Source organism: Patagioenas fasciata, chromosome 7 (genome assembly GCF_037038585.1).
Source record: "Patagioenas fasciata isolate bPatFas1 chromosome 7, bPatFas1.hap1, whole genome shotgun sequence".
Taxonomy (NCBI): Eukaryota; Metazoa; Chordata; class Aves; order Columbiformes; family Columbidae; genus Patagioenas; species Patagioenas fasciata.
Window position 1 is genome coordinate 2,351,005 of NC_092526.1, and position 23,875 is coordinate 2,374,879.

At 42.9% G+C, this 23,875-nt stretch overlaps 2 protein-coding genes across 30 annotated transcripts in view; one reads left to right on the forward strand and one right to left on the reverse strand.

Moving 5' to 3' along the window:
• Window positions 1–6,349, forward strand: part of NEB (nebulin) — a 114,600-nt gene extending 108,251 nt beyond the window's left edge. For 17 of the 28 annotated variants that reach the window (XM_065840548.2, XM_065840522.2, XM_071810665.1 and 14 more), the window contains 12 exons: window positions 162–254; window positions 842–934; window positions 1,388–1,480; window positions 2,140–2,232; window positions 2,514–2,606; window positions 2,881–2,973; window positions 3,379–3,486; window positions 3,757–3,940; window positions 4,411–4,503; window positions 4,855–5,004; window positions 5,237–5,346; window positions 5,529–6,349. In XM_065840548.2, the coding sequence (XP_065696620.1) occupies window positions 162–254; window positions 842–934; window positions 1,388–1,480; window positions 2,140–2,232; window positions 2,514–2,606; window positions 2,881–2,973; window positions 3,379–3,486; window positions 3,757–3,940; window positions 4,411–4,503; window positions 4,855–5,004; window positions 5,237–5,346; window positions 5,529–5,702 (1,377 nt within the window). In that variant the 3' untranslated portion in view covers window positions 5,703–6,349. The remainder of the gene's footprint in view (window positions 1–161; window positions 255–841; window positions 935–1,387; window positions 1,481–2,139; window positions 2,233–2,513; window positions 2,607–2,880; window positions 2,974–3,378; window positions 3,487–3,756; window positions 3,941–4,410; window positions 4,504–4,854; window positions 5,005–5,236; window positions 5,347–5,528) is intronic. The other 11 variants (XM_071810666.1, XM_065840533.2, XM_065840537.2 and 8 more) reach the window with 4 other exon arrangements.
• Window positions 6,350–6,625: 276 nt separating this feature from the next.
• The window catches only part of RIF1 (replication timing regulatory factor 1), a 30,322-nt gene continuing 13,072 nt past the window's right edge, over window positions 6,626–23,875 (reverse strand). Inside the window, exons 15-35 of one of the 2 annotated variants that reach the window (XM_065840680.2) lie at window positions 23,639–23,725; window positions 21,946–22,019; window positions 21,655–21,835; window positions 20,563–20,670; window positions 20,209–20,358; window positions 18,910–19,009; window positions 17,538–17,802; window positions 17,125–17,167; window positions 16,608–16,810; window positions 16,298–16,397; window positions 15,780–15,923; window positions 15,205–15,347; window positions 14,367–14,456; window positions 14,226–14,280; window positions 10,894–13,614; window positions 10,271–10,411; window positions 9,903–9,980; window positions 9,694–9,809; window positions 8,803–8,956; window positions 8,523–8,631; window positions 6,626–7,770 (exon numbers count right to left, since the gene is read on the reverse strand). In XM_065840680.2, coding sequence (XP_065696752.1) covers window positions 7,550–7,770; window positions 8,523–8,631; window positions 8,803–8,956; window positions 9,694–9,809; window positions 9,903–9,980; window positions 10,271–10,411; window positions 10,894–13,614; window positions 14,226–14,280; window positions 14,367–14,456; window positions 15,205–15,347; window positions 15,780–15,923; window positions 16,298–16,397; window positions 16,608–16,810; window positions 17,125–17,167; window positions 17,538–17,802; window positions 18,910–19,009; window positions 20,209–20,358; window positions 20,563–20,670; window positions 21,655–21,835; window positions 21,946–22,019; window positions 23,639–23,725 — 5,283 coding nt within the window. In that variant the 3' untranslated portion in view covers window positions 6,626–7,549. The remainder of the gene's footprint in view (window positions 7,771–8,522; window positions 8,632–8,802; window positions 8,957–9,693; window positions 9,810–9,902; window positions 9,981–10,270; window positions 10,412–10,893; window positions 13,615–14,225; window positions 14,281–14,366; window positions 14,457–15,204; window positions 15,348–15,779; window positions 15,924–16,297; window positions 16,398–16,607; window positions 16,811–17,124; window positions 17,168–17,537; window positions 17,803–18,909; window positions 19,010–20,208; window positions 20,359–20,562; window positions 20,671–21,654; window positions 21,836–21,945; window positions 22,020–23,638; window positions 23,726–23,875) is intronic. The other variant, XM_065840681.2, reaches the window with a different exon arrangement.

The following is a 23,875-nucleotide window of genomic DNA, read 5'->3' on the forward strand; positions in this document are numbered from 1 at the left end:
TGTGGGATCCCTCACACCCGCTGAGCTAAACCCACCGCGCTGTGTCCTCGGCCCACGGGAACTGCTCCGTTCAGGGCCCGTTAGAAGGGGCTCGGCTGTGGGACTCTGTCTTGTTATCTGCAGCTGTGATTTGGTTTTGGCCGCTTCTTGTCGCTGTGCAGGTTTTGTACAGAGAGAGCGTGGGGACGGGAACCCCCACCCCGGTCACCCCCGAGATGGAGCGGGTCAAACGCAACCAGGAGATCTGTAGCTCGGTACTTGATCAGAAAACTTCCCGTTGACTCCGTTTAAATGAACGTTTTAACAGTTTGATAAGTGGATCTCATAACGCTTGTTCCAAAATAATGCCGCCCCCGCTCTAAATCCGCTTGCACAAGTGGGTACTTCTTACTCATGTCTGACTACAGTAAGTTTACAGCGGTGATTTAACTCGTTACAGTTTTTATTGGGTTTTAAGTGATTTTTTTTGCTCGACTCTAATCTTAAAAACACTTAACAAACCTCATTTTCTGTGCAGTGCTGACATCCTTTATTAAAAAGAAAACCCCAGTAATTTACATATTGATAACATGCTCAGCCCCTCCACGTGGTATTTTTGGTGTCTCCTGTAGTGCTTACTTACACTGTTTATTACGAGTGATCCTGGAGTTAAAAGCCAGTGTGCAAAACCCTCCTGCTCTAGTAAAACATTGCTAAGTACCTTCTTTAAAATATATATATATATATATCATACCTAGGCCCTGAGAAAATGAACGCAAGAAGAAAATGCTTTTGGTTTGTCTGCACATCATAGGTTTTCATTCATTGTTGCTTTCTGTGGCTCCTTTCTTGTGTCTCATAGGTGTTGTATAAAGAAAACATAGGGAAAGCGACCCCGACCCCGGTCACCCCCGAGATGGAGCGAGTCAAACGCAACCAGGAGATCATTAGCTCGGTACTTTGAACAGGAACCCAGTTGCTAAAGAGCCGAGTGAAGCTTTTAGGTTCCCTGGTTTAACACTGCAGCGGTGTCAGTAAGCTGTGCTTGCTCAGGACCCCTCTGCGCTTACAAACCATGGTATCTTTAACACTGGCTGAAGCAGATTTTACTAGAATGAGGTTTGACCTTTTGTTTTGGTTTGTTTTTATGGATATTGTATTTTGCTTCTTTTTAACCCTTTCTTGCTACTCTGGTGCAGTGGATTCCATGCACAATCCCTTTTTGCATCCCAGTGGATGAATGGCAAAGCTCCCGTTGCTTCTTTCTTTGGTTTTGGTTTTCTCTTTGTTTTTCTCTTTATTTTTCTTTTATTTCCTTTGGGTTTTTTTGTTGTGTGTTTTTGGATTTTGTTTCTTTTCTTGGTGGTGCCTTTTTAATGACCTTTGGATACTCCCTTGTATCCTGTAGGTTTTGTACAAAGAAAACGTGGGGAAAGTGACCCCAACACCCATCACTCCAGAGATGGAGAGAGTCAAACGCAATCAAGAAATCATTAGCTCGGTACCTTCACATAGATTATATTTTTATCCTTTGTGCTTATATTTTAATGAAGTAACATTCTAACTCCCTACTGAAAGTTGATTTTAGTTTAAATAGATAAGATATATTTGTTTCTGCAAATTAATCTCTCATCTTCTGAAGTAAAATCACGTTAGCGTTAACGGTTTGATCCGGAATCGAGGCCTGTTCTGAGCTCGGGCTGCGCACCCGGGGGCTCTATCCAGACAAGAGTAAGAGCTCGCAGCCCTTAGGGCGGCTTTCCTGCTTCACCTCTCTCTGCTCAGTGTTTCGTACCGTTTAGTATTACTTAGTCCTTAATTTAAATCGATTTCTATTTTATTTATTTCATTGGCTTTTTCAGAGGTATTTGATTTGAGCAAAAACCAAACAAGAAACCCACCCTCCACCCCAAGCTCTGCCCCATGGGGCTGTCTGTAGCTGGATAGAGCCCGGCATCGGTAACCACTAAACCCTCTTTTCTTCTACAGTTCATTTCTCTGACCTTCCTTACAGCAGTAGCTCTTTGCCTTGTGTGCAGTGCTGCCTGTGTAACCACTCACGACTCTTAAAAGCCATTTATAACCAAGTACTAGTTTGTGCTCACCCCCTTTTGATTTGAGGTGTTGTGAAGATAGCGGATCCGTGTTTTGTACCCGCAGGTGTTGTACAAAGAACATTTGGGGCGAGCGACCCCCATCCCCATCACTCCAGAGCTGGAGCGAGCCAAGCGCAGCCAGGAGCACGTTAGCTCGGTATTGTCGGCAGGAACTGAAGGGGATATCATAGAGCTTTGAGTTTTTTAATCACTTATATCTGCCTGGTTTTGTTTAACCCTCTAATTATTTTTTCTGTCAAACATAGAAAGTTTTCTCTTAAAATTACAATACTTACAAGATTTTTTTTCTAATTAACTTTTTAATGCTGTTTTTGTGCTGCTCTCTATTTTGTTTCCTTTCCTAACGGGCGTTGTTGGCTGTAATCCCATGACGGGGCAGCTCGGGTGGGTTGTGACTCCGCTCCCCTGTGCCCGTAGGTTGGATACAGAGAAGGTTTAGGGAAGGCGACTCCCACCCCCGTCACCCCCGACATGGAGAGAGTCAAACGCAACCAGGAGAACATCAGCTCGGTACTGGAGAAGAGACAACGCCTATGTGAAAAATAACCATTCCCAACACAACCTCCACTTCTAATTTAGCCTTATTTTCTCACTTTTCCTAAATTTTGCCTCTTTTTCCTTTTAATTTTTACCTTTTCCTCTAGCAAGTAACTTTTTAGCTGCTTTATTTCCTGAGATCTTTTCTCCCCCTGCAGTGGTGACTGTGCTTACCCAATAACACCGTTTACAGCCCGAGCCGCGAGCGATGCCGCTCCCATTGCTGAACCCTTTCTGTGCACCCCAGGTCCTGTACAAGGAGCAGCTGGCGAAGGGAACCCCGACCCCGCTGACGCCCGAGATGGAGCGAGCCAAACGCAACCAGGAGAACATCAGCTCGGTACGTTCTGTTCAGCCAATAAATGCTCTAAAATGTAACGTTTCCTTACTCAAATTAACAGCACGGGTGTTGTTAATGTTACCTGGCTACCTTGTTTGGAGGGATGAGGTAGCCGTACCAGAATCAAATCCTTTAATACTTGCTTTTTACTTTCTGCTGCGATTATTTCTGTGTAATTAACTGCTTTAGTTTGGTGTGGTTTATTTTTTAAACAAGTTGTATTTCAAATAACATACGTTGCCTTCATGTCTCTTGCAAATGTCTTCTGCTTTTGCAGCTCTTACACTCTGACATATGAAGTGATCGTTTCCCAGTACCGGTGTGTTTTGTGTGGTTTCTGCCATTCAGCTCATTCCTCACAGTGCAGTTTGTGCCCTGCGCTCATTCCCTTCTCTCATCCGGCAGGTTCTTTATTCAGACAGTTTCCGAAAACAAGTCCAAGGCAAAGCTGCGTACGTGCTGGATACACCCGAAATGCGCCGGGTGCGGGAGACCCAGAAACACATCTCGACAGTAAGAGCACTTCTACGTGTGTTTTTAAGTTGGAAAGTGATGATTTAAATAGAAACCTTTTTGCTGAGACATTCTGGGGGTGGGAGCTCAAGGAGAATGTACATGATAGATTGAGTTTGGTTACCCAAATTCTTAAATGCGAAAGGCAAGAGCGATGGCAGGAAATCCTGGGGTTCCAGACAGCAGACAGACAGCAGGGAGGGAAGCAAAAATACAACCCATTCATCTGAGCTACAGAGATCAGACATTTCATTTCATTTTAAATCGCAGGTGAAATACCATGAAGATTTTGAGAAGACCAAAGGTAGTTTCACGCCCGTGGTCACCGACCCCATTACAGAACGCGTGAAGAAGAACATGCAGGATTTCAGCGACATCAGCTACAGGGGCATTCAGCGGCGCGTGGTGGAGATGGAGCGCAAGCGCGTGGACCAGGATCAGGAGAACCTCACAGGTAAGCAGAACACATTGTCGATTTTGTAACGACCCCAATACTTCATTTACACAAATCACAAGCGGACCTGGATGAGTTGTTGTATTTATGCTCAGCCATATCAGTTCAAATTAATCATCACTTGGAGATGATGTTTTTATCAAACCCCTTTTTGAAAATATACTCTTATAGTAGCTGAAGTCACACGGTCTGCCTCGCCAGTCTGCCCGACTTTATAATATAATGCGCAATTTACATTTATTGGATCTTCTTTAACTTCATCTCTCTGCATACTAGAGAAACTCCTTAGCTCGCTTGATGGAGATTCAATAAAAAGCCAAATCTGTGCTATAGATTAGACCCAAATGTCTGAACTAGAGCTTGCCCTTTGCTGATAGCTTTTCACCCCTATTCAGGACAGAGGGGCTGCTCAGTCTCCAAAAGCTGCTCGAGCTACAGCTTCTCCTCCACAAATGGGGTTTCTCTTCCAGGTCTCCGTGTGTGGCGCACGAATCCCGGGTCGGTCTTTGACTACGACCCAGCAGAGGACAACATCCAGTCCCGGAGCCTGCACATGATCTCGGGTTTGTTCCACAGTCACTTCTCTGCGTGCAAAACGGGTTTGATCCTTGTGCAAATCCAGTGGGTACCACTGACCGCCTGGGGTGGCCCCGCAAACACCACTGAGTAGCCATGGAAACAAACTGTGATTCATTGACTGGTATTTTCCCCTCTATTAATTAACTTTCTAAAATACAGTAACCAATTCTGCTTCGCACGCACAGGGCCTGGGGTCAGTTGTTTATTATGAGCACAACTGCTGCTGGTTGGGGGAGCTTTGGGTGTTTTTACAGAATATATGCACACACAAATCTGTACGTATACATACACACACATCTATGTATCCAGACATGTGTTTCTCTGTGTGGGTGCAGTGCAGGCCCAGCGGCGCAGCCGGGAGCACTCCCGCTCTGCCAGCGCCTTGAGCATCAGCGGCGGCGATGAGAAGTCGGAGCCCTCGGATGGCGTGGATCAGCACCTGTCCTACTACAGCAATGGTGGCTTCTTTGCCACAACCGCAACAGGTAGGAGAACGAACCCGGGATCCAGCCGCGCTGGCAGCACCGCGCACAGGCTCCTGCTCAGCAATTCCACAAAGTGGGGTTACGGACATAACCAACAGCTGGAAAGTTGGAGTGCAGTAGGAAAAGGCAGATTTGACCCACCTCGTGACCTATGCCATGATCTTTACTCAGAGCAGCTCTCATATTAACTCTATATCAATTCCGTAATAAAAAATACATTTTCCTTTTGTAGTGGGCTACAAACACGCTAAAACTATCGAGTTACCACAACAACGGTCGTCGTCGGTTGCCACCCAGCAAACAACGGTTTCATCGGTTCCTTCTCACCCCTCGACTGCTGGCGTAAGTACCGCTTCGTTGTGTTAAGACAGATGAGCCCAAACTTGCTGCAGGAGTTAATTTGGCTAATTACCACAGTCTCCCATATCTGATGCTCCATCTTGTTAATCCAGGACTGGGTTGGTAACGTGCATGGGCTTCTGTTCTCTTGGTTTCCTTACCCCTTCCTTTCTTAAAACCAACAGAAGACGTACCGGGCCATGTACGACTACACGGCAGCTGACGCCGATGAGGTTTCCTTCAAAGACGGGGACACGATTGTCAACGTGCAGGCCATCGACGAGGGCTGGATGTACGGGACAGTGCAGAGAACCGGCAAGACGGGGATGCTGCCCGCCAACTACGTGGAAGCTGTCTAACGCAGCACTGCCAGCAGCCCCTCCGCATGGCGCAGACACGGCCCTTCCCACCACGTAAGCCCTAGAAAAGCATTCGTAACGTTCTTTCCAAAGTGCCTTGTTGTCTCCCATGTTGATGGTGCCTTAGGAACCATGAGGTGAAGAAAGAGATTAAAAACCCCAAGTAATTGCAGAGAAAAATCCTCTTGAAACACCCTTTCAAACCATTTTGAAAACTACTAGGAAACACCCTACTAGGCTTTGCTCGTGACAAATGTGTTCCTTCTAGTGCCAAAAATATTACTTTTAAACATTGTCTGGACTTTCAAACATTTCACCAGCACAATACTGAACTCTGAAATTCTCTACCTGTACTTCAGACTAAGACCACCAACTATTATTTTAGTTCTCCCATACATAGAATACTTTTCTGGGCTATTCTAAAATGTTTGAATGTATTCATTTCTTTTCCATATAAGCAATATTTAACCTTAGTATCTCAAACCAACTTTTAGTTGAGGGGGAAACCAAACCAAAGCAACCCCCAAACCGAAAGCCGCCGGTTCCGCTTGCTGAGCTCTTCTGCACGTGGTTTTCACGCAACTGTTCTGGGGTCTAATCTGTTATTACTTGTAAATTAGTGACTAAATAAAGGTGATGGTTCTGCAGTGCGTTTGATGTCGTCACTCAGGCTGAAGAGCAGGACTCAATCTCTCACCAAACTGGTTTTGTTTAGAAAATGGTATTAGGAACATCCTTAGTGTGCAGGTCAGTGGATGGAGGCAGATTTGCAATCAAAATAACATTTTCCTTTTCATTTTTGTCAGGAGATAGATAAATGTTCTACCATATCCTTGTGGACCATCCACTGTCCCTCCAACCCTGGGAATGCAGAGCAGTGCTGAGGGAAGGAAAAAAACCAAACAGCCCAAACTACACCACCATTAACAAATTTGAGAACTCTTTGCTGTTTTATTTGCCCATGTGTAATTAAGTTCTAAAACCACCTGCAGCGATTCCTGTCAATCAATGTCCATTTTGGTAGCTACAGTACAATATATACACATTACATTTGTGGAGTAAAACTCGAGAACTCTCTTGGAAGGTCTCTGAGAAGCAGCAATGCATTCCATGCAATTTAAACTCAAAAATCATAAATTATTAACCAACATTTGCCATCCTTAAGTCTGTACATAATATACAAAGAGCTCTTGTCAAATTCATTCATTTCCCCATGGAAATAAGTCTTCTCCCCACAAGGAGAACTACTGCAAACAAAGAACATGGGAAAAAAGCCTGAGAAGTCTTGCAAAGTCTTTCTCCTGTGAGGGTACCTTGCTTTATCGGCTGCTTGGGTGACTCTTACAAAAATACATGCAAAAATAGATATCATCCGGCTGTCGAATAGCATTAAGGACTTAGGCGGAGCTTACCTCAGGTGAACCAGCGCTGAGCAGAGTCCCCAGCTCCGGAGAACAGGCCGGGCAGGGCTGGGAGATCCATCTCTTACCCCATCGTAAGAGTTGGCAGTAAGAACACTTCAGATTGCAAAAAATAATTTAGCTACTCTGGTTTGGTTTGACAGTCTTTGCTATTGCACAACTTTATCAAGTTTTCTTTCACTACCTGAAAGAAATATGCATAGCAATACACACACCTCTCATAGGGAATAATCCATCCCACAAATTAGAACGACAACAACAAAAAGAACTAACAAACCCCGAGAAAATAACCAACCATGATACATTTTGCTCATATAGGTGTTAAAAAATTCTTCTAGAGTACTAAATGCACGGTTTAAGGAAGAATTCACCCAGTGAAAAAAGCAGCTTGTAACAAAATCCTCCTTACTTAGAAATGATAAGCAACTAATCGGAAGTTTCGCGGGGCGGCGATTTCCAGCGGGACTGCAGGTTCTTCATGATACAGTTCGTCATGGCCACCAGTTTCTCCTGCATGTCGAACAGCTGGCTCCCCGAATAGACGTGGAGGTCTGCGGAGCTGAGCCCAGCGAGCAGCGCGTCCAGCTGGCCCGGCAGGTCCGCCCCGGGCTGGGCACCCGCGGTCCCTACAGCCGGGTCCGGCAGATCTGGAGAGAAGGGAAGCAGGACAGCGCTTGCATTTCGGTCTAAGAATTAGGTGGTAGCACAATGTTGCAATCAGCGAGGCAGCCCTCAAAACCGCGCTCCCCTTCTTTATGGTGATTTTCATTATGTGTGATCATGATCGTACCATAAAACTAAGGACAGATGTGCAATTATCTGATCCTACCCAGACACTGCCGGTGTCTTTCCAGACCTGTTATGCAGCTGAATTTATCCCCAAGTTCGTTTTTCTCATTAACCAAATGCTTCAAGTATCTTGCAGGAAGAAAATGTTCCTCTGTTTGAGCTGTCAGCCCGAACTCCCCAAATGCACAGAATTCCAATAAAAATGCAGGCAGCCAAAGCCAAAACAGGCATCCCGGGAACTGTCCCCTCCTGTCCCACCCCCCAGGACGCAGCACCACTTAATTGTCTCCTTTCGTCTTGCTTGACTGTGCAACAGCAATTGCCCAAAATTAAACAGCTCAGGAGACCTGCCCGGCTGAGATTTGGAAAATTAAATTTACTTAGAGCCCGGTCTAACTTGTGCTTCCCGCTCCTTTAGGGAAAACCAGCATCTTGCCCTCAAAATATGGAACAAGTTTTAAAAAGCCATTGCCAAGGGCTGCGTAAAGAGGGTAACGATCACCCTCTTTTCTGCTAATATTGGCAGTTAACACCCTCTCAAAACCAAGTGTTCCCCCATCAAATACAGCAGAAACAGGCAAACCCCAGGCACAAAGCTGGCAGTAGGTACCTGTTGCAAGTTTTTCTTCATCTACAGAAAGAGGTTTCTCCTCTCCATTATTCACGGGCTTTTCCGCATCTTCAAGCACTGCTATTTCCTCAAATCCTCGGGATTTTACCTGGAGAATTTTTGGGAGAGAACAAGAGATGCATTTTCAGAGGGGAAAAACAGAGATTACGTTTTCAAGCGCTCTTTCTAATGGGAGAAAAATATACATTATTCCTCATGCTGGGTGTCAGCCATTCATTAGGCTAATATTGCCTTTTTGGGTACAAAAACGAAACCTTACCTGTTGCTCATGATATCCTTTTAGAGCTTTTCTGACATTGGAAACTTTCGGAGAGGGGATGGGAAGAGTTTTGATTTCCGAAGCCGTCAGAGCGCTCAGGTCACCCACAGTCTTGATGTTCTTGGCTCGAATGAGCTGCCCGAGGCCTCTGGCGCTGCACAGAGGGGGAAAACACGGTTTGTTACCCAGAACTCAGGTTCTTTCTGCCTGGCACGGTGGAGCAGAAAGAAACCTTACAGGGATATAATCCACGCATATGATGTTCTATCTGCAGCAGCACAGCTTCTGCAGTAATCATCTGTAATACGGGTGGAAGGAAAAGGAGCCGAGTACACTAGAAAGGGCAATTCTGAGCAGTTCCCACTGCACATCTACGGTTTGTCATGACAAGTTACCAAAATTCAGATCGGGAAACAAAGCTGAGCACCCGGCCTTTGTGCTTTTGAAATGTAGGGTTTTTTTGCTGGTTTTTTTTGGTTGTTGTGTGGTTTTTTGTTTTCAAAATCCCCCTTTCCCTTCAATGCACAGAAAGCTCCAACTTTTTTTTAATGCAAAGTATGTAGCCCCTATTGACAAATATATTAAATAATATCAGACTTCCCTTCCGTTTTACAGTTGGTCATAAAGGTCCATCTGCTCTGCCCCATGGGGCGGAGGGAACTCCCTGTGCTCCTGGGTGCAAAGCTTTTCAGAGCCTTACAAACACGGTAACCTGCATCCAAAATGGTTCAGTCTCTTGGCCACCAAACCAACCTCCCTCCTTCGAAAAGAAGTTTGGGAATAAACCATCTCAAAGTCATCTCATTTTGCATCAGAAAATTTGGGTTTGTAGGTTCAGCAGGAGTTCAGTTTATCTCAGAACAGCATCTTCAACAGCACCAATCCACTCACCAGATGTTTGAGGTGATCTGGGGTAGGATGACATCGACGGGCGCTTTGCAGCCGGCCAGGGCCGGGTACACGCACTCCGTGGGGCACGGCAGCGACTCCTTCGCCATCTCCGTGATCTTGAATCACACAGAAAAATTATTAAACGAACTATCACACAACTGAATACAGGAAAAAAATAGAAGAGATACGTGAAGCAAAGCACTTCTTACTAAACACTTCTTTGAGCTCTTAAATTTAGGGTTACGAGATCCTGGGGACAGAAATCCTTTGGTTGGAGTGGTAATATGCTGGATAGAAAAAGAGGAAAAAATATCTCTCAGGATGGCAGAATTCGGTGAGCGTTAAAATTCTACCTACATCTCAGTGGTAAGTTCTACCTACATCTCAGTGCATTTGTCTTCAGAGTAACAGACTGAGCCTGGCTAAAGCACTCACACCTACTCCTTACACTGATTCTCTGCCCTTTCCACTACTTACAACACTACAAGTGACTACAGACTTACACTAAAGCAACATTACCTACGATAAATGAGAAACACGTGCGCTTACAACATACAGAACATAGGTAACAATTTACCTTCGCCTGAACGTTAGATAAACTTTTAAGACTTCGTGAAGACGGGGAAGAGGAGTGGGATCTAATGACAGGACTCCTCCTGTCGATGTCATCGGCCAGGCCCTCTTGATAAATGGGGTTTGCAAAAGAGACTCGGCGAATCTGTTTTGAGAGAGAAGTCGTTTTTACAGCATGAACTCAAACCACCACACTCTGCTGAATTAAGTCTGAGGAGACGAAACAGCTCGGTTTGAAATAAAGTCATTCAAGTTCTTGAGTGACACAGATGCCACCCAAAGACAGAAACTGTGAATTCCTTATTGCCAAAGGTGGCATTAAATGCACTTTACAAAACGCTGCTCACAATGCAGCGTAAGAGGCCAGCTCTGTGTACAGCGGTTCCGCAGCAGCGCTCGCTGCACCACTTCAAAACTAAAACTCTGCACCCCATGTGCCAGTAACACAAACCTGTCAGTGCTCGTGCATCCCAAACAGAACCCTGCAAGTCTTCAGCTTCTGCATCAGATCATTTACAGGGAAAAATACAGGCAAGAATTAACACATCTGACACGACACTACAGTTTTACATCCCCGTTACAAACTGAGTGACCCGCGAGTATCACGGAATGAATCGCATCACGTACCTTATTGGCAGGTGACAGGGAATCATCATCTTGGTTTCTTTTTACACCTCTCTTTAAAATACTGGTGGATGGAGAAGCGGAAGGCGACCACATGCAGCGAGCCTGCATGCCGTTGGGGCTCTCGTTAGCTAGCGCTGAAGAATTGTGATCTTCAGGCTTCTGAGGCGAATCCACACTGTTATTTTCCACTGCATCTTCTTCATCTAAGGCCATGTTTTCAGGCACTATAATTTCAGTTTCCACTAATTCCTCCTTCATCTCTTTATCTTGAATAATGCAAGTTTCTCTTACATCTTCTTTATCATCCTGAATACCTTCTGGCTCATTCATCTGTTTTGTCTCGGGTTTGCTAACAACAGTCAGTGCCTCAGGTGTCTCCTCCTGTTGTCCATTCTGATTTATTTCTTCCTTCTCTGTAGCTGCGGGTTCTTCGCGTTGATCCCCTGCAGCCCGGCTGTCAGCAGCCTCCTCTGGAACATCCCCTGACACAGACGGCTCCGCTGCGTCGCTCCCATCAGCGGCTTCTTCCATTTCCACTGCGGAGTCCGTCACTTCACCCGCTGTACGCTCCGGATTAGTGAGATCCTGCTGCACTACAACGCTGTTTCCTTGTGGATCATCCTCAGATAGTCGCTCTCTTTCCAGATGACACGTGCCGGGTTCCTTGGGGGGATGCAGCGGAGTGCTCGTGGCACAGGGTGCCATGGACAAACCCTCAAAGTCTGAGGTACCAGACACCTCGGGGGTGTTGACAGGTGTCTGAACCTCAACCTGACAGGTGGCTGGGGGTTCGTTCTGTTCAGGAGTGCTCTCCGGTTTTGATTCGGTCAATGACGCTACGTCCTGCTTTGGCTTTTTAAAACAGCAATCACAGTTCTTTGGTTTTTTCACCCTTTTGCTTCTTTTGTGCTGGCAGTCTGGTGTTTGCAAAGGGGAAAGATCACAACCTGAAGTGTTTGCTACCGGTACTTTTTCAGACAGAACAGCTGGACAAGAGTCTTCCGACTTTATTTGCTTCTCAATGCATTTATTTTCCTCTCCTGCTTTCAAATCTTGATCGGATACAGAGGGGCTGGTGAACGACTCCATGGGGGCATCGTTCTTCTCTTCCTCGTTAGCGTTCTGTGCGCAGGGTGAACTCTCGGCGCTGGCAGGTCCCACGCTCTGGCTGGTTCCTGTCGGCGTTCCTTGGGGTTTCAGGTCAGACGCTTCAGCGGTCACTGCAGCGTCTGTGCCGACTTCACAGCTGAGCTCACCTTGATTTGTTTCAAACAGATTCTTAGTTTCAGCTCCTTGGGAAGACACCTCATGGCTGTGGCTTCCTGGCTGGAGATCCTTCCGTTTCCCTTCAGGACAATCCCCTCTGTTCTTCACTTTTGCAGATCTTTTCTTCCTTGTGCTTTCTTCCTTGGTCTCGGAGCCATCAGCCTCCGAGTTTTCTATGCTGGCAAGCAACCCTTGGGAAGCTCTTCGCGTGTGGTATCGGGGCCGCTCAACCTTCTTCTGACCTCCTGTCTTCGAGCTACAGTCCTGCCCTTCCACGTCGGTCTTCATGTTGTCTCCTGACCTGGGACTTTTGTTCGCTTCCTCCTCAAGGCCCCTGGAAGCAGGAGACTCCTTGGAGCCCAACTCCTCCGCAGCAGCGCTCTCAGCTAGATCGCTTTCTTTTCCATTTGTATTTTCTGTAGTTTTCCCTGCTTTCTGCTTTTGGGATCCATCATCTTTAGCCTGCTGCGCCTTCTTTTGCCCAGATTTTTCATCTTCTTTACGCCTCTTTTGGTGGTCATCTTCCTTCTCCTGACTACCCGTTGTACTTTCTACAGTTTCTGCCCGTCTCCTTAAAGAACGTCTGAGTATTTTCGGATTAGGAGACACGTGTGGCACCTGGCTATCATCACCTGCTACCTGGTCTGGTGACACAGTCGTCTCTGGGGGGGTGTTTTCTTTAGAATCCGTATCTAATGCCTGGACCTCTTCTGTTTCTTTTTTATTATCTACTTCTGTAGAGTGGGGAGCTTGGGACTGAGGAAGGAGAACGTGTTCCACGTCTTCTGCAGCAGAAGACAGCTCAGGACTATTTTCCACAATGCTGGAAGCAAAAGCCTCTTGTGAGCTTTTCTCTTGTTCCGACCTGAGGAACGGCTTGGATTGCTTTTTCCCTTGGTGCTCCAGTTTGCTCTGCCTGCGAGTCAGCCTCCGTATTGCCGAAAATATTTGTTCAGGCTCAGATTTTAAAGGCTTTTTATTTTCTCCTGATTTTTCCGGTGTAGCACCAGTCCCGCACGCGTTTGTCCCTTCCTGTTTGTCCGCCGCAGCAGCGCTCGCAGGCACCTCCGATAAACTGTTTAAGGGTGAAGGGCTGAAGGGCCTGTTCTCCGAACTACTGAACTTCTCCAAAGTGATAAAGGATTGCCGCCGGCTCACGGGCTGCGGCGTTCCAGAAATCACGTCGCTCGAGGCTGAGCTGCTGCTGACGTTTGAAGTGTTTTCCTTCCCTTCCGACAGCTCCTTTGAAGCCATTTCCGCGGGACTTTTCTCCAATTCCTCCCCGAGCGCCGGCTCCTCCGGAATCATTTCCCCCGCGTCCCTTTCTGACCGTCCCTCGCCGGGGGACGCTGAGCTCTCCGCTGGGTCACTAACAGACACCTTTTCCACACAGGTATCATTCTGCACAGCATTACCCGACTCACTGGTGCATCCTTCACTCTCCGCATTTTCCTCCTGTCCCAAAAAATAGGAACAAAGCATTGGAGTTTTGCTGCGGAACAGAAAACAAAACACCCCCGCGGTTTTTCAAACCACCCTTCCTTCCAATTGTTTTATTATTTGTCCTTTGGTAGTTATAAAAACAAAGGTGTGGGGTTTTTTTTTTAAAGCCATTCAATCTCAAACCACAAAGAACTGCAAAAATGTTTTAAGTTCTCCAAGAGATATTAACACACCTACTACTAAATCAGTTTTGGTGACAAATGTGCTGTGTTTTGCTGACAGTTTGTTCAGCACTACAGCTGATCAAGCTGGCTGGTTAGCCAACTCATCTCCAAAAATTAATACATCTATATTAAGGATTTACAGTTATTTTTTTCTTTCCAAAATCTACCATTTAATCCCTCCCCTTAAGCCCTCACAGTTTCATCCAAAAGCAGTTCAGATGTGGAAGCACAGATAAGCTGTTTAAAACATGGTCCGCCACAGTAATACAGAAATAAAAGGTTTTTAAAACGTTACTTTTACTTTACGGAGTGAAAATTGTTCCAGAAAAGCACGATAAATACCAAATGCATCTGTTACAATTCTGGTATCTTAATTACCATGAGACAATGAGAAATTACCTGAGGCTTGTTTTCAGTATCTTCTTTTTCATTTTCTATTAAAGGTGACTTTTCCCTAAACCAGAAGTGAGCTCAGTTAGAAGTGCAGCAGGACAGGGGACACCTCTCATGTCAGTACTGGTCAGAAGGATTGTTACTTACACAGAATCCTCCTGGCTCTGAGTATACTGAGAAAATAAGGTAGTGTCTTGTGATGCGTCCAAATTGTTGTACATAGCAGGAATATCGGCTCTGAAACGAACCCAGAAATGGCAAGTCAGGCTCTTTAAAATCAAATTATAAAAGAAGGATGAGGTAGCGTAACGTGTTCAGGACACGAGAGCGGATACCAGTGCCAGGGACTGTGTGACCACACACCCCACTCCCTGTTTTGGGCAGAAAACACACAATATTGGACCTGGCTGCTACAACCTCACCCCATCTGGCACAAATTCTGCTTACACAGTGTTTTTGTGAACAGCTCTGGTAGCTGCCCATGTACAGAAAACACTCTACTATTCAATTATCTCACAGAAAAATAGGATCGTTTTAAAGATTCCCTTGCAATTGAGTCTTAGGAATATCCTGACTTCTGATATGCTCCTTACATTAAGACTTCTCTTCAAATTTCAAAGTCTTTCCTTCAGATTCATCTAAGAAAATTCTTTCATTTCAATGATTTAAGAACATTTCTGGCTTCCAATCTAAACTGCAAATAGCATCATGAGTCAAGAAATACAAACTCCAAATTACCAAACTCTAAACAGATAACGGGCAGTAATTTTTAATCAAAATAGGACATGCAGATCAGAGATTATTTTGGCTGCTTTAAAATAGTAAAGCAAAGAACTTTCTTAGCTTCAAACTTTATAACTTGTATGGAAGCCTAAGACTTAATTACCTACAATAGCCCGAGCTACAGGAACTGAAGTTATGCCAATTTGACATACTCAGTGTAGTGACATCTCACATTAAGTTTCAAACAGAATAAACGACAGACCTCTTTGACCTGAACACTTCCTTTTGATGCTCTGTCAATATTCTCTCTTTTGTTTCTGGAGGAATAAACACAAAATCAACAGATTTCTCCTCTTCCAAAAGCATCTCACTTTTAGCCTTCGGGGATGAGAATTCTAGTTTCAACTACAGAAAAGAAAAATAAAGCTGGATTAGAAACAAAATAGAACTGAAAATGTTTTCAGAGTTCAGGTACAACCATCTTTAATGGGACAGTTCTCAGCTGCAGTGATTTCAGCACATTAACTGGCACAAACCCCTCGGTGGGTGCTGATTTTCCCCATCACTACCGCCCAGACGAGATCCTGCAACCCTCCCCGTGCCCTGAAGCAGCCGCCTTCCTTGATCCCTCCGTAACCTCAGCAATTTGGAACTTAGCAGAGAATTTTAACAGCAAAACGTAATTTAAGTTTGCTATACAGCATCAGTTTGATGGAAAAATATTTCAGCCTCACAAAATTCAGTACGTTTCCCTGAGAATTTACAGCAGCGCACTGGATGTTCTGCTGCAGAACGTGACAGATCTGATTCTATCACCTTGATCTGTGAACACTTTACCTTTGCAGGTGTTACTTGCACATTACTGGACTTGTCTTTTCCTTCATTTTTCAGTTCACTCGTCTGCGCCAACAAAGAGTCTCGTTTTGGACCCAGTTTTACATCCATTCCACTTATCTTTGCATCCAGCTGTGAATTTTCCATCTATTCAAATAAAAATACATTAAATGCATTGCATGAAGAAACTCCAGGCTCACAAACTAACCCTGAGATGTATTAACTTCTACAACTAAACTGTCCCATACTCCCGTTTTCCTCTAAATTATATAAAGGACAACTTAAAAAAATTAAGCTATTCCAAACAAGCTGGTAGAACCCAAAATTTAAAATGCAGAACAAGTTAAGAACCAGCTCAGTCTTTTGAAAGCGTTTTACCCAGCCTGGTTTATCATTCCAAACATGAAGCAAGTGCAGACCAATCACAATAAAAATTAAAATTGACCTTGCCGCCACCTCCTGAACAATTCCCATGACCTTATACACCACGAAGCAGCCACTGGGGCCAACACAACACTTACTGCATCAGAGAACGGGCCACTGCATTCTTCAGCCACCTCGATGCTCTCAAAACCAGGCAGCAAGAGGGGAATTTTCTTTTTGGCTTGGTTTAACACACATCTGCTCAACAAATAAGAGTTCTAAATTAACGGTAATGGGGAAGGTATGCGACAAGACCAGCAGATATTAATATTCATAATTAATATCTCTGCTTGCACAAAAAGCGGAATATAAATGGTAACCAGAACAATACTGATTCATTTGTACATAATGCAAGATCTCTTCCTCTAATAAAACAAATACATATATATATTAAATAACCTCTCTTACTTTAAGTCGTCGGGGTAGGCCAGCGCCGCGGCCTTGGCGAAGGTGGCGTTCCAGAAGTGCGCGCACCGGGTGCGGATGGGTTTGCTGCGGTGCTGGAACAGGACGCAGAGCAGCGGGCAGAGCTGCTCCAGCAGGTCGCTGTCGAACGCCCCCGCGCAGTGACTCTGCACACACAGCAGCATCTCGGCCAGCAGCTTTTCGAGCTCAAGGAGGGAAGAAGCAATAGGTTTTTTTAAATTTAATTATTGCACATATTCACCGTTTAAAAGTTTAGTACATTATTTAAAGCATTATCGTCCCATGTAATAGTACAGCCTGAATAAAGTTCAAACGCCATGCCAGATGAAAGGTCTAATGGCTGAACTTCACAGCCCTCCCTTAGCTACCATTTTAGTAAAAACTGTTTAAAAATTAAATGCCTGCTTTCATTACATTTCTTCATAGAATATGGGATGAACAGTAAACCTCTAGTGCCACACGTTTCCCCAAAGCCCAGCTATTTCCCTAGCAAATTTACCTTGTTGTTAAGATGACTGTATACTTTAGGTACATCAGCAAGCCTGCCAAAACAAAGAAAGTTATATTTTCCTGTCTCATTTATCCCAAGCATAAGAATTAAACACACAAACTCAAGCACTGCGTAGTAGTTTTAGTACACAACTTGATGAAATAATGTTGTGAAACTGGCTTCCCACTGGGGGATCAAAACATTTCCCAATGTAAATAGTTTTAAATAAGCTTATCTTTTAACACCCACTGATGCCCGTATGCCAAATTTTAGAGAAACTAATGGAAAGATTGGTAGGAAGTAGTAAAAAACTTAAAATGCAAGAGTTTTGTGTGAAGTAACTACTAATTGCCACCTTTCTGTTTCAGCAATGTGCAGCAATACAACTAATCCAGTTTTCCAACCGTTCTTAAAATACTCACTTTGTCTTTTCATAAAACACTGCCAGGGGTTTGGAAAAAATTGCAAACATAGTCGCAATCACTGAAGGCAATGAAACGTGGCTGATGATGTTGTGGAGAACAGCAATAACTGAAGGACCAACAGAGACCAATGTTTCTGAACAGATTTCTTTGGAACTGAACACATGGAAAGAGTTTAGTAACATCACCAGGAGTTTAAACAGAGAGGCAAGCTTTCCAAGGGGCTCCTTTTTCTTCTTAGACCAATCTGTAGGTGTCTGTGGAGCTAAGATTAAAATAAAAGAAATAGTAATGTTTTTTCCCATATCTAACCAACGTGCATTAAAACAAAATACATCTGAACTTTCTGCCTGCATGAGAAACGGAACTTTGATTCCCAAACTGCATCTACAGAGAAGTAGTTTAAAACCAGACCTCACAGAAGACAGACAGTTTTAATGCATCGTTTTATCAGACCACTACACATACGATTCCTGTTCCTCTTATTGATACTATGGTTGGTCATACAGTGACTATGCTTTTATTATAAATATCTTTAATGTCTACTTGCAAAAGGACAGTGACCACCCTAGAGATAACAGCCCATACACGTCAATTCTGGAGGAGGAAGGAAGAGGAAGTATCAAGTTTTAGTAGTTAATTTAAGAGAACTTTCAACCATGTTTTCCCTCCTCAACACTTCCAATTAAAGCATTTCATTCTTTCAGCAGCCCAACACAATGTCTTCTATTTTAACACATTCATATGGGGCAGAGAAATTATAAAGAACTTCATTTTGTAAATTATTTCTTCAGCTTTAATAGTTGTAAGTGGGACTAGGAGACCAAAAAAGGACATTTTACATACAATGACCTTTTGTATTCTGTTCAACTTATTCTTAACTGTTCTATGCAGAGCAGTTCCAGGAGCAGTGGCCTTTCAAATGTGATGTTAACAGTTTATCATCAGTATTAGGCAGGTATTATATAATTAGACTGCAGATTATGATCAAGTGTTACTGCTTCAGATTACACCTGAACAAAGTAAAAGCAGCAGATTTCACAGGCAAAAATGAATCACAGCCAATATAAATACAACTTCAGAAACCAGCAGTGTTTTACAGCGAACTGAAAAGCAAGAGGTCTCAACGTTTCTATGGATTTCCGATGTGTTTTGCCAGGCTATGCAGTAACTACTTAACTGCTCAACAAATAGCAGAGATCTGATACTCAAGTATGTATTTTTTGTCAGTCCCTTCAGTGTTCAGATAGTATGTACAGCACATCCAGGGCACTGATACCCTACAGTCATCACTTCTGCAGCTACAACTCTAATTTTCAACCAGCTCTGGCAGAAAGACACAGAAAACCCCAACACTCAAGTATGTTCTTACATTTATTTTTTGGCTGGTATTTAGTGCCATACGGTGCAAAGTTGACGCAGTCAACCATAACGGATAGAATGTGGGTGAGCCCATCCATCATCGAAAACATCTGAGGAGGAAACAAAAGTCATTGAAAGAGCAACAGTGACAGGCAAACACACATTGGCCATTCAGGACAACAATGCAAACAGCTTTTAAATTTAAAAGTGGATTAAATTTTCTGCATTATCATGTAAGATTCCATTTTAAACCACACACATTTACACAAGCTGAAGGCTGAGTCTTCCCCTTCTATAGAAATAAGACATAAGCATATGTACAATCTAAAGCAGCAGAACAGTAACAGGCTGCCCTAAGGTGGTGTTAGATTTAAGGACATGCCTCTAAAGTTTTAAGGTTCAGGGTCCTGGCTTTTCAGCTTAAGTTCAGTTACCAAGGAACATTGATATTATGTGACAAAAAAACAGTTCAGTTTCAATATAACTTTCATACTGAAGCTTTAAATTGTTTGGCTTGCTTAATAATTATTAATTTTCAAAAACTGAAGTTTATCATCAGGATCCAGCAGCATCCAAGGGAAATTTTATATGTATATATATATATATATATATATTATTTTTCTTTCTCATCTCATCTGTTTCTTATTTGTTCCTTTCATTGTAGTTTTTCAACAGATAGTCACCTCAAAGCACGGAGCATTTGATGTTCCCAACCTAATGTCCACTGGCACCTACAGACTCTGCCTGCCCATGTGATGTGGGCCTGCAGACAGGCCAGACAGATAATGGAAAGGTTGCTTCTTTTATAAAGCTTTACAAGACTTTGTGTTTTAGTGTACAAGGCTGATGGTACCAGGAATACAGCAAGTTATGCCCTCTGAATGCTACAGTGTGAATCAACTGTTACTCCTAGTGCTACTTCCTAATCGAAACATTTGTTTTTGTGGTATTTGTTAATTCAACCTGAAGTTACTTTATATATGCACACATTTCAAACAGACAAATCATATTTACCATTATGATGACATTTACTAAAGCATTATTACATAAATAGTTAAAAAACAAATGCAAAGACTGCTTAACTATTTCAATATTTAAGCTTTACAATTACTTTCACTCTTTTGTTTTCAATCCATTTCTAGATCAACTGCAACTCCTCGTAGTAAAAAGAATTTTGTTACAGCTGAAAGTCTCGCTCCAAACACTTAAGGAAAGTACTACATGAGTGTTTACAACAGATTCTTTTATCTAATTTAAAATCTACCCACTAAAGCATTGATATAGTTCAACATCACGGGTTTATACTCACTACTGGAGTTTCACCTTCTAGCCCAGCCAGGATTTTGGCACAAAGCTCTTCACAGCACAGGTTTTCTTCTGCTGTTGCAACCAAAGCAGCACAGCGAGCAAATGCCCTGTACAGGTCTGACCAAGTGCGCAACAAGGATTTCATAGTTGGCTTTAACGACAGAAAGAAAGAACAAGGTTATGAATATCGACGTCTGTGCATAGAGATAAAAACTTGCTTTAAATTTTCTTCTGTCAAAACCCGTGCAACTCAAGGAAATCCAACCCTGGAGCAGTGGGGTCCAGTGTACACACATACAAACGCTACCCTGAGATCATCAGAGAGTACTAATCAACCTGATGCATTCACCATTACCTGTGGGAACTCCTGCACGGGGAAGATGTGCGATATTGGTAGCAACAATGCGCTATAAACAGCGTTGAAGTTGTGTTCCAGTGCATCACCCTGATTTACTTCATTAGTCTGCAACAAGAAAACAATTTTCAGATTGAGGAAATGCAAAATTTAGATGACAAATAAGGCTGTTGTAAATACTTTTATTTGAGACATAAAATCTGTGCAATTTAAATTGCCAGTGGCATTTTGAAATTAGCTATTCTTGGTTCTTTCAAGAGTTCAAGCTGATGCTACTATTTAAAGGGATAAAAAGCAGTTTCTAAATTAAAAAATTATTTAATTCCAAGAATAAAAACGTTCAGAAAAGTCTTATGTATTTTTTATTGATTTCAGTTGCAGTAGGTGATGACAGCAACCTACTAAAGCACCGAAAACTATTCATGAATTCCAAGATGTTTAGGTCTAATGACTACATGAGGATTAGTTCAACTCCTATGTTACACTCAACATACTTCTAGTAAAGAAATAGCAGAACTTGTTGAATATTACACTTAATATAGCTTTCATTAGGGATGCCAATTGAGAAGTCTAACATTAGTGAAAAACACTGTTCTAATTACATCCTAAACATCACAACTTGGTATTTATTATATTTTTACATAAAGCAAACAAGTATTTCAAAGTTAACAGCCTCTGGAGAACAAGCTTCCATCCTTTGTAGCAGCAAGACTGTGCCACGGAGTGAAGGCTTGAATCACATCTATAAACGTGTTTGTAACCTTAACAAAAGGAGAAAAGCATTCCCAAGACTGTAGTGGACACTGCGCTTCGGAGTGATCATTCTTATTGACTGCAATCACTTGAAACCACACTTTGGTCACTGCTCCACTACCGCCCTTCATCCCGCCTCACCACATGTTCACACTGCACTTAGAGACCTTCTTTAAAAGCATATGCTGCAGGCATTCTGGTTTCCCAGATACTGACAAGCCTTATGCAATTTTACTATCACTCCAAGACATGTAATTCCTAAAAATACATTAAAAGATCAGCACTAAGTTTCCCTGTGGTTTTTTTGGGGGGGAAATGGGGAACAAAAACCCACCATACCCGATTAATCCATTCAGTTAGCGGATTAACAACAATACTCCACATTCTCCAAAGATGCTCCTTATTTTCCACTTGTTTTGCACTCTCATTAATAATGCAGATCACAGATTCACTGAAAGCCAGTGGAGACGTAGGCCCAGATAAAACATAAGCCACGAGTGTTTCTAGAATTACAAAGAACCTAGGGAAGAAAGTTCAATAGTTAAGGTACATTTTTCAGCTGAAATTACAGAAGTTTCTAGAAAGTCTTAAACTATGGGAAGTTGGTTACAAACAAACGCCACCACATACCTCTCATCTGTTACACAGTGTTCCAAGAGGTTATTATGGAAAGGCAGCTGAATTAAGAACAAAGCTGGTGTTCCCTTGTAAGAGAAATTCAAGAGGTCAAAACAACATACGCATTGATCAAATGAAATGGCTGCCTTACTTACATGTGTATATGTATATACACACAATATATTTAACTCTAAGACAGAAATTTGTTATTAAAATTTGTCCAAAATTATCAATTCCAACACTTCAAAATAAAAATGAGAGAGAAAGCTGGAAACCTCAGCTTCTGCTGCATCCTGGTCTTTCAGCAAACACCAATTATACTATCGCTGAAGCCAAAACCTTTTCCGTTTAAACGGCTGCAAGGTTTTTAGTACTTAGTCATTACTGCCTTGCAATTACACGCAACACAATCAGGTAGGTGTACATAATCAACACATATTGTGGTACTTGGAACAAGAGATTTACTTATTTCAAGGTTTCAGCAAGACGTCTTTTGGACAACCTCTGCTAAAATCTATCACAAAGCACTTCTGGTTTGCTGATGTTAAAGCATTTATCAAAATGTGTTTAATGCCTGCCAGTTAAAGCTTCATCCACCTTAATAAAGTTCTGATTCTTGCACCTGAGTCAGAAAAAGCCTTCAAATGTAAATAAAGCACTCAAGGGAAAACAAGCTGGGCGGAATTTTGAGAGCTGGGCTCTTCAGCCAGTTCTGGCACACACAGTTTTATATTACTCACTGAGCTGAAGCATTTGATTACTCTGGGTTTTCTCTCACAGATATCTGTCTGCTTTTTAAAGCCTCCAAATGAATTCCACACACTCCTTGGCTAACAGAGAATGTTTAGTCAATTCCCTAGGCTAGAAAGCTCTGTCTCTACTACTGCAAAACAAACAAGTTGCCCCCTACCTGCTGGTGCAGGTAGAAGAGCTGGTTGATCATCACCCAATTCCAAAAGTCTCTAAACCTCTTAAGTTTTTAATAAATCTAACTGGTAGCATTCTCCTACTCCAGTTGCTCCACCCCAAACAAACAACAAATACACACAAAATGTCATTTCAGCCTTTTCTGACCAGTTATTTTCTTGATTTCCATCACTGATTTCTCCCTTCCACAGCAGTACACAGTGTTCTGGTTGGGGCTCACTAGGACCACAGCAGAGCAGAGTAGTTCTCACTACTAATGAGTTCCACCACTTTCTAGGCAGTAGGCTATGGACCATAAGCTCAGGCTTCAGTTCACTATGAGCTCTGAACTTCATCTGAAATAATGCTGTCTGGCATAGCATTCTCTGCTTTGCTTCTGTGCGTGTATTTTTTCCCAAGGAGTAACACTTTCTACCCTTCTTTAAAGCACTTTACTGGCTTCAGAACATTTCCCCAAAACATCAGTTTTCAGTATATAATCAGTCCTACACAGTTTGACTATTCAGTCTCCTCGCAAATTGTCTGTAACCTGGATTTTAAATCATGACCTGAACATGAGAAATCCTCTTATAGAACTTTTAGCACATCCCCTTTTAGCCACAGACAGTTAAATTACTCATCAGAAGTGAGGGTTGCAAACTCTGGAACGCGGAATAATATGGTTTCCTGAAAGATCTGGATCTCAAACTTATGAAATGCTCTATATGTTTGTGCAGGTATGACATCCTCATACATTTCACTATAAATAAAGACAGTTCTGGCATGAAGTCAGACTTACATTTAAAAGATCCATATCAGCAACCTGATAAGCTGGTGATCCCAATACTTTTGGAGGCAACTCCTTAACAGTAATATCAATCAGGGACTAAAGTAGGGAAAAAAGATGTAATTTTTTTTTTCCTTAGGACTTGAATATTTTAAATAACACCACAAATAAAAGCAAAACTGTAACAATTGCTTCCCCTTAGTAAAAGTAATTAAAAACCCCCAAAACCAACATTGTGAATGCAACTGT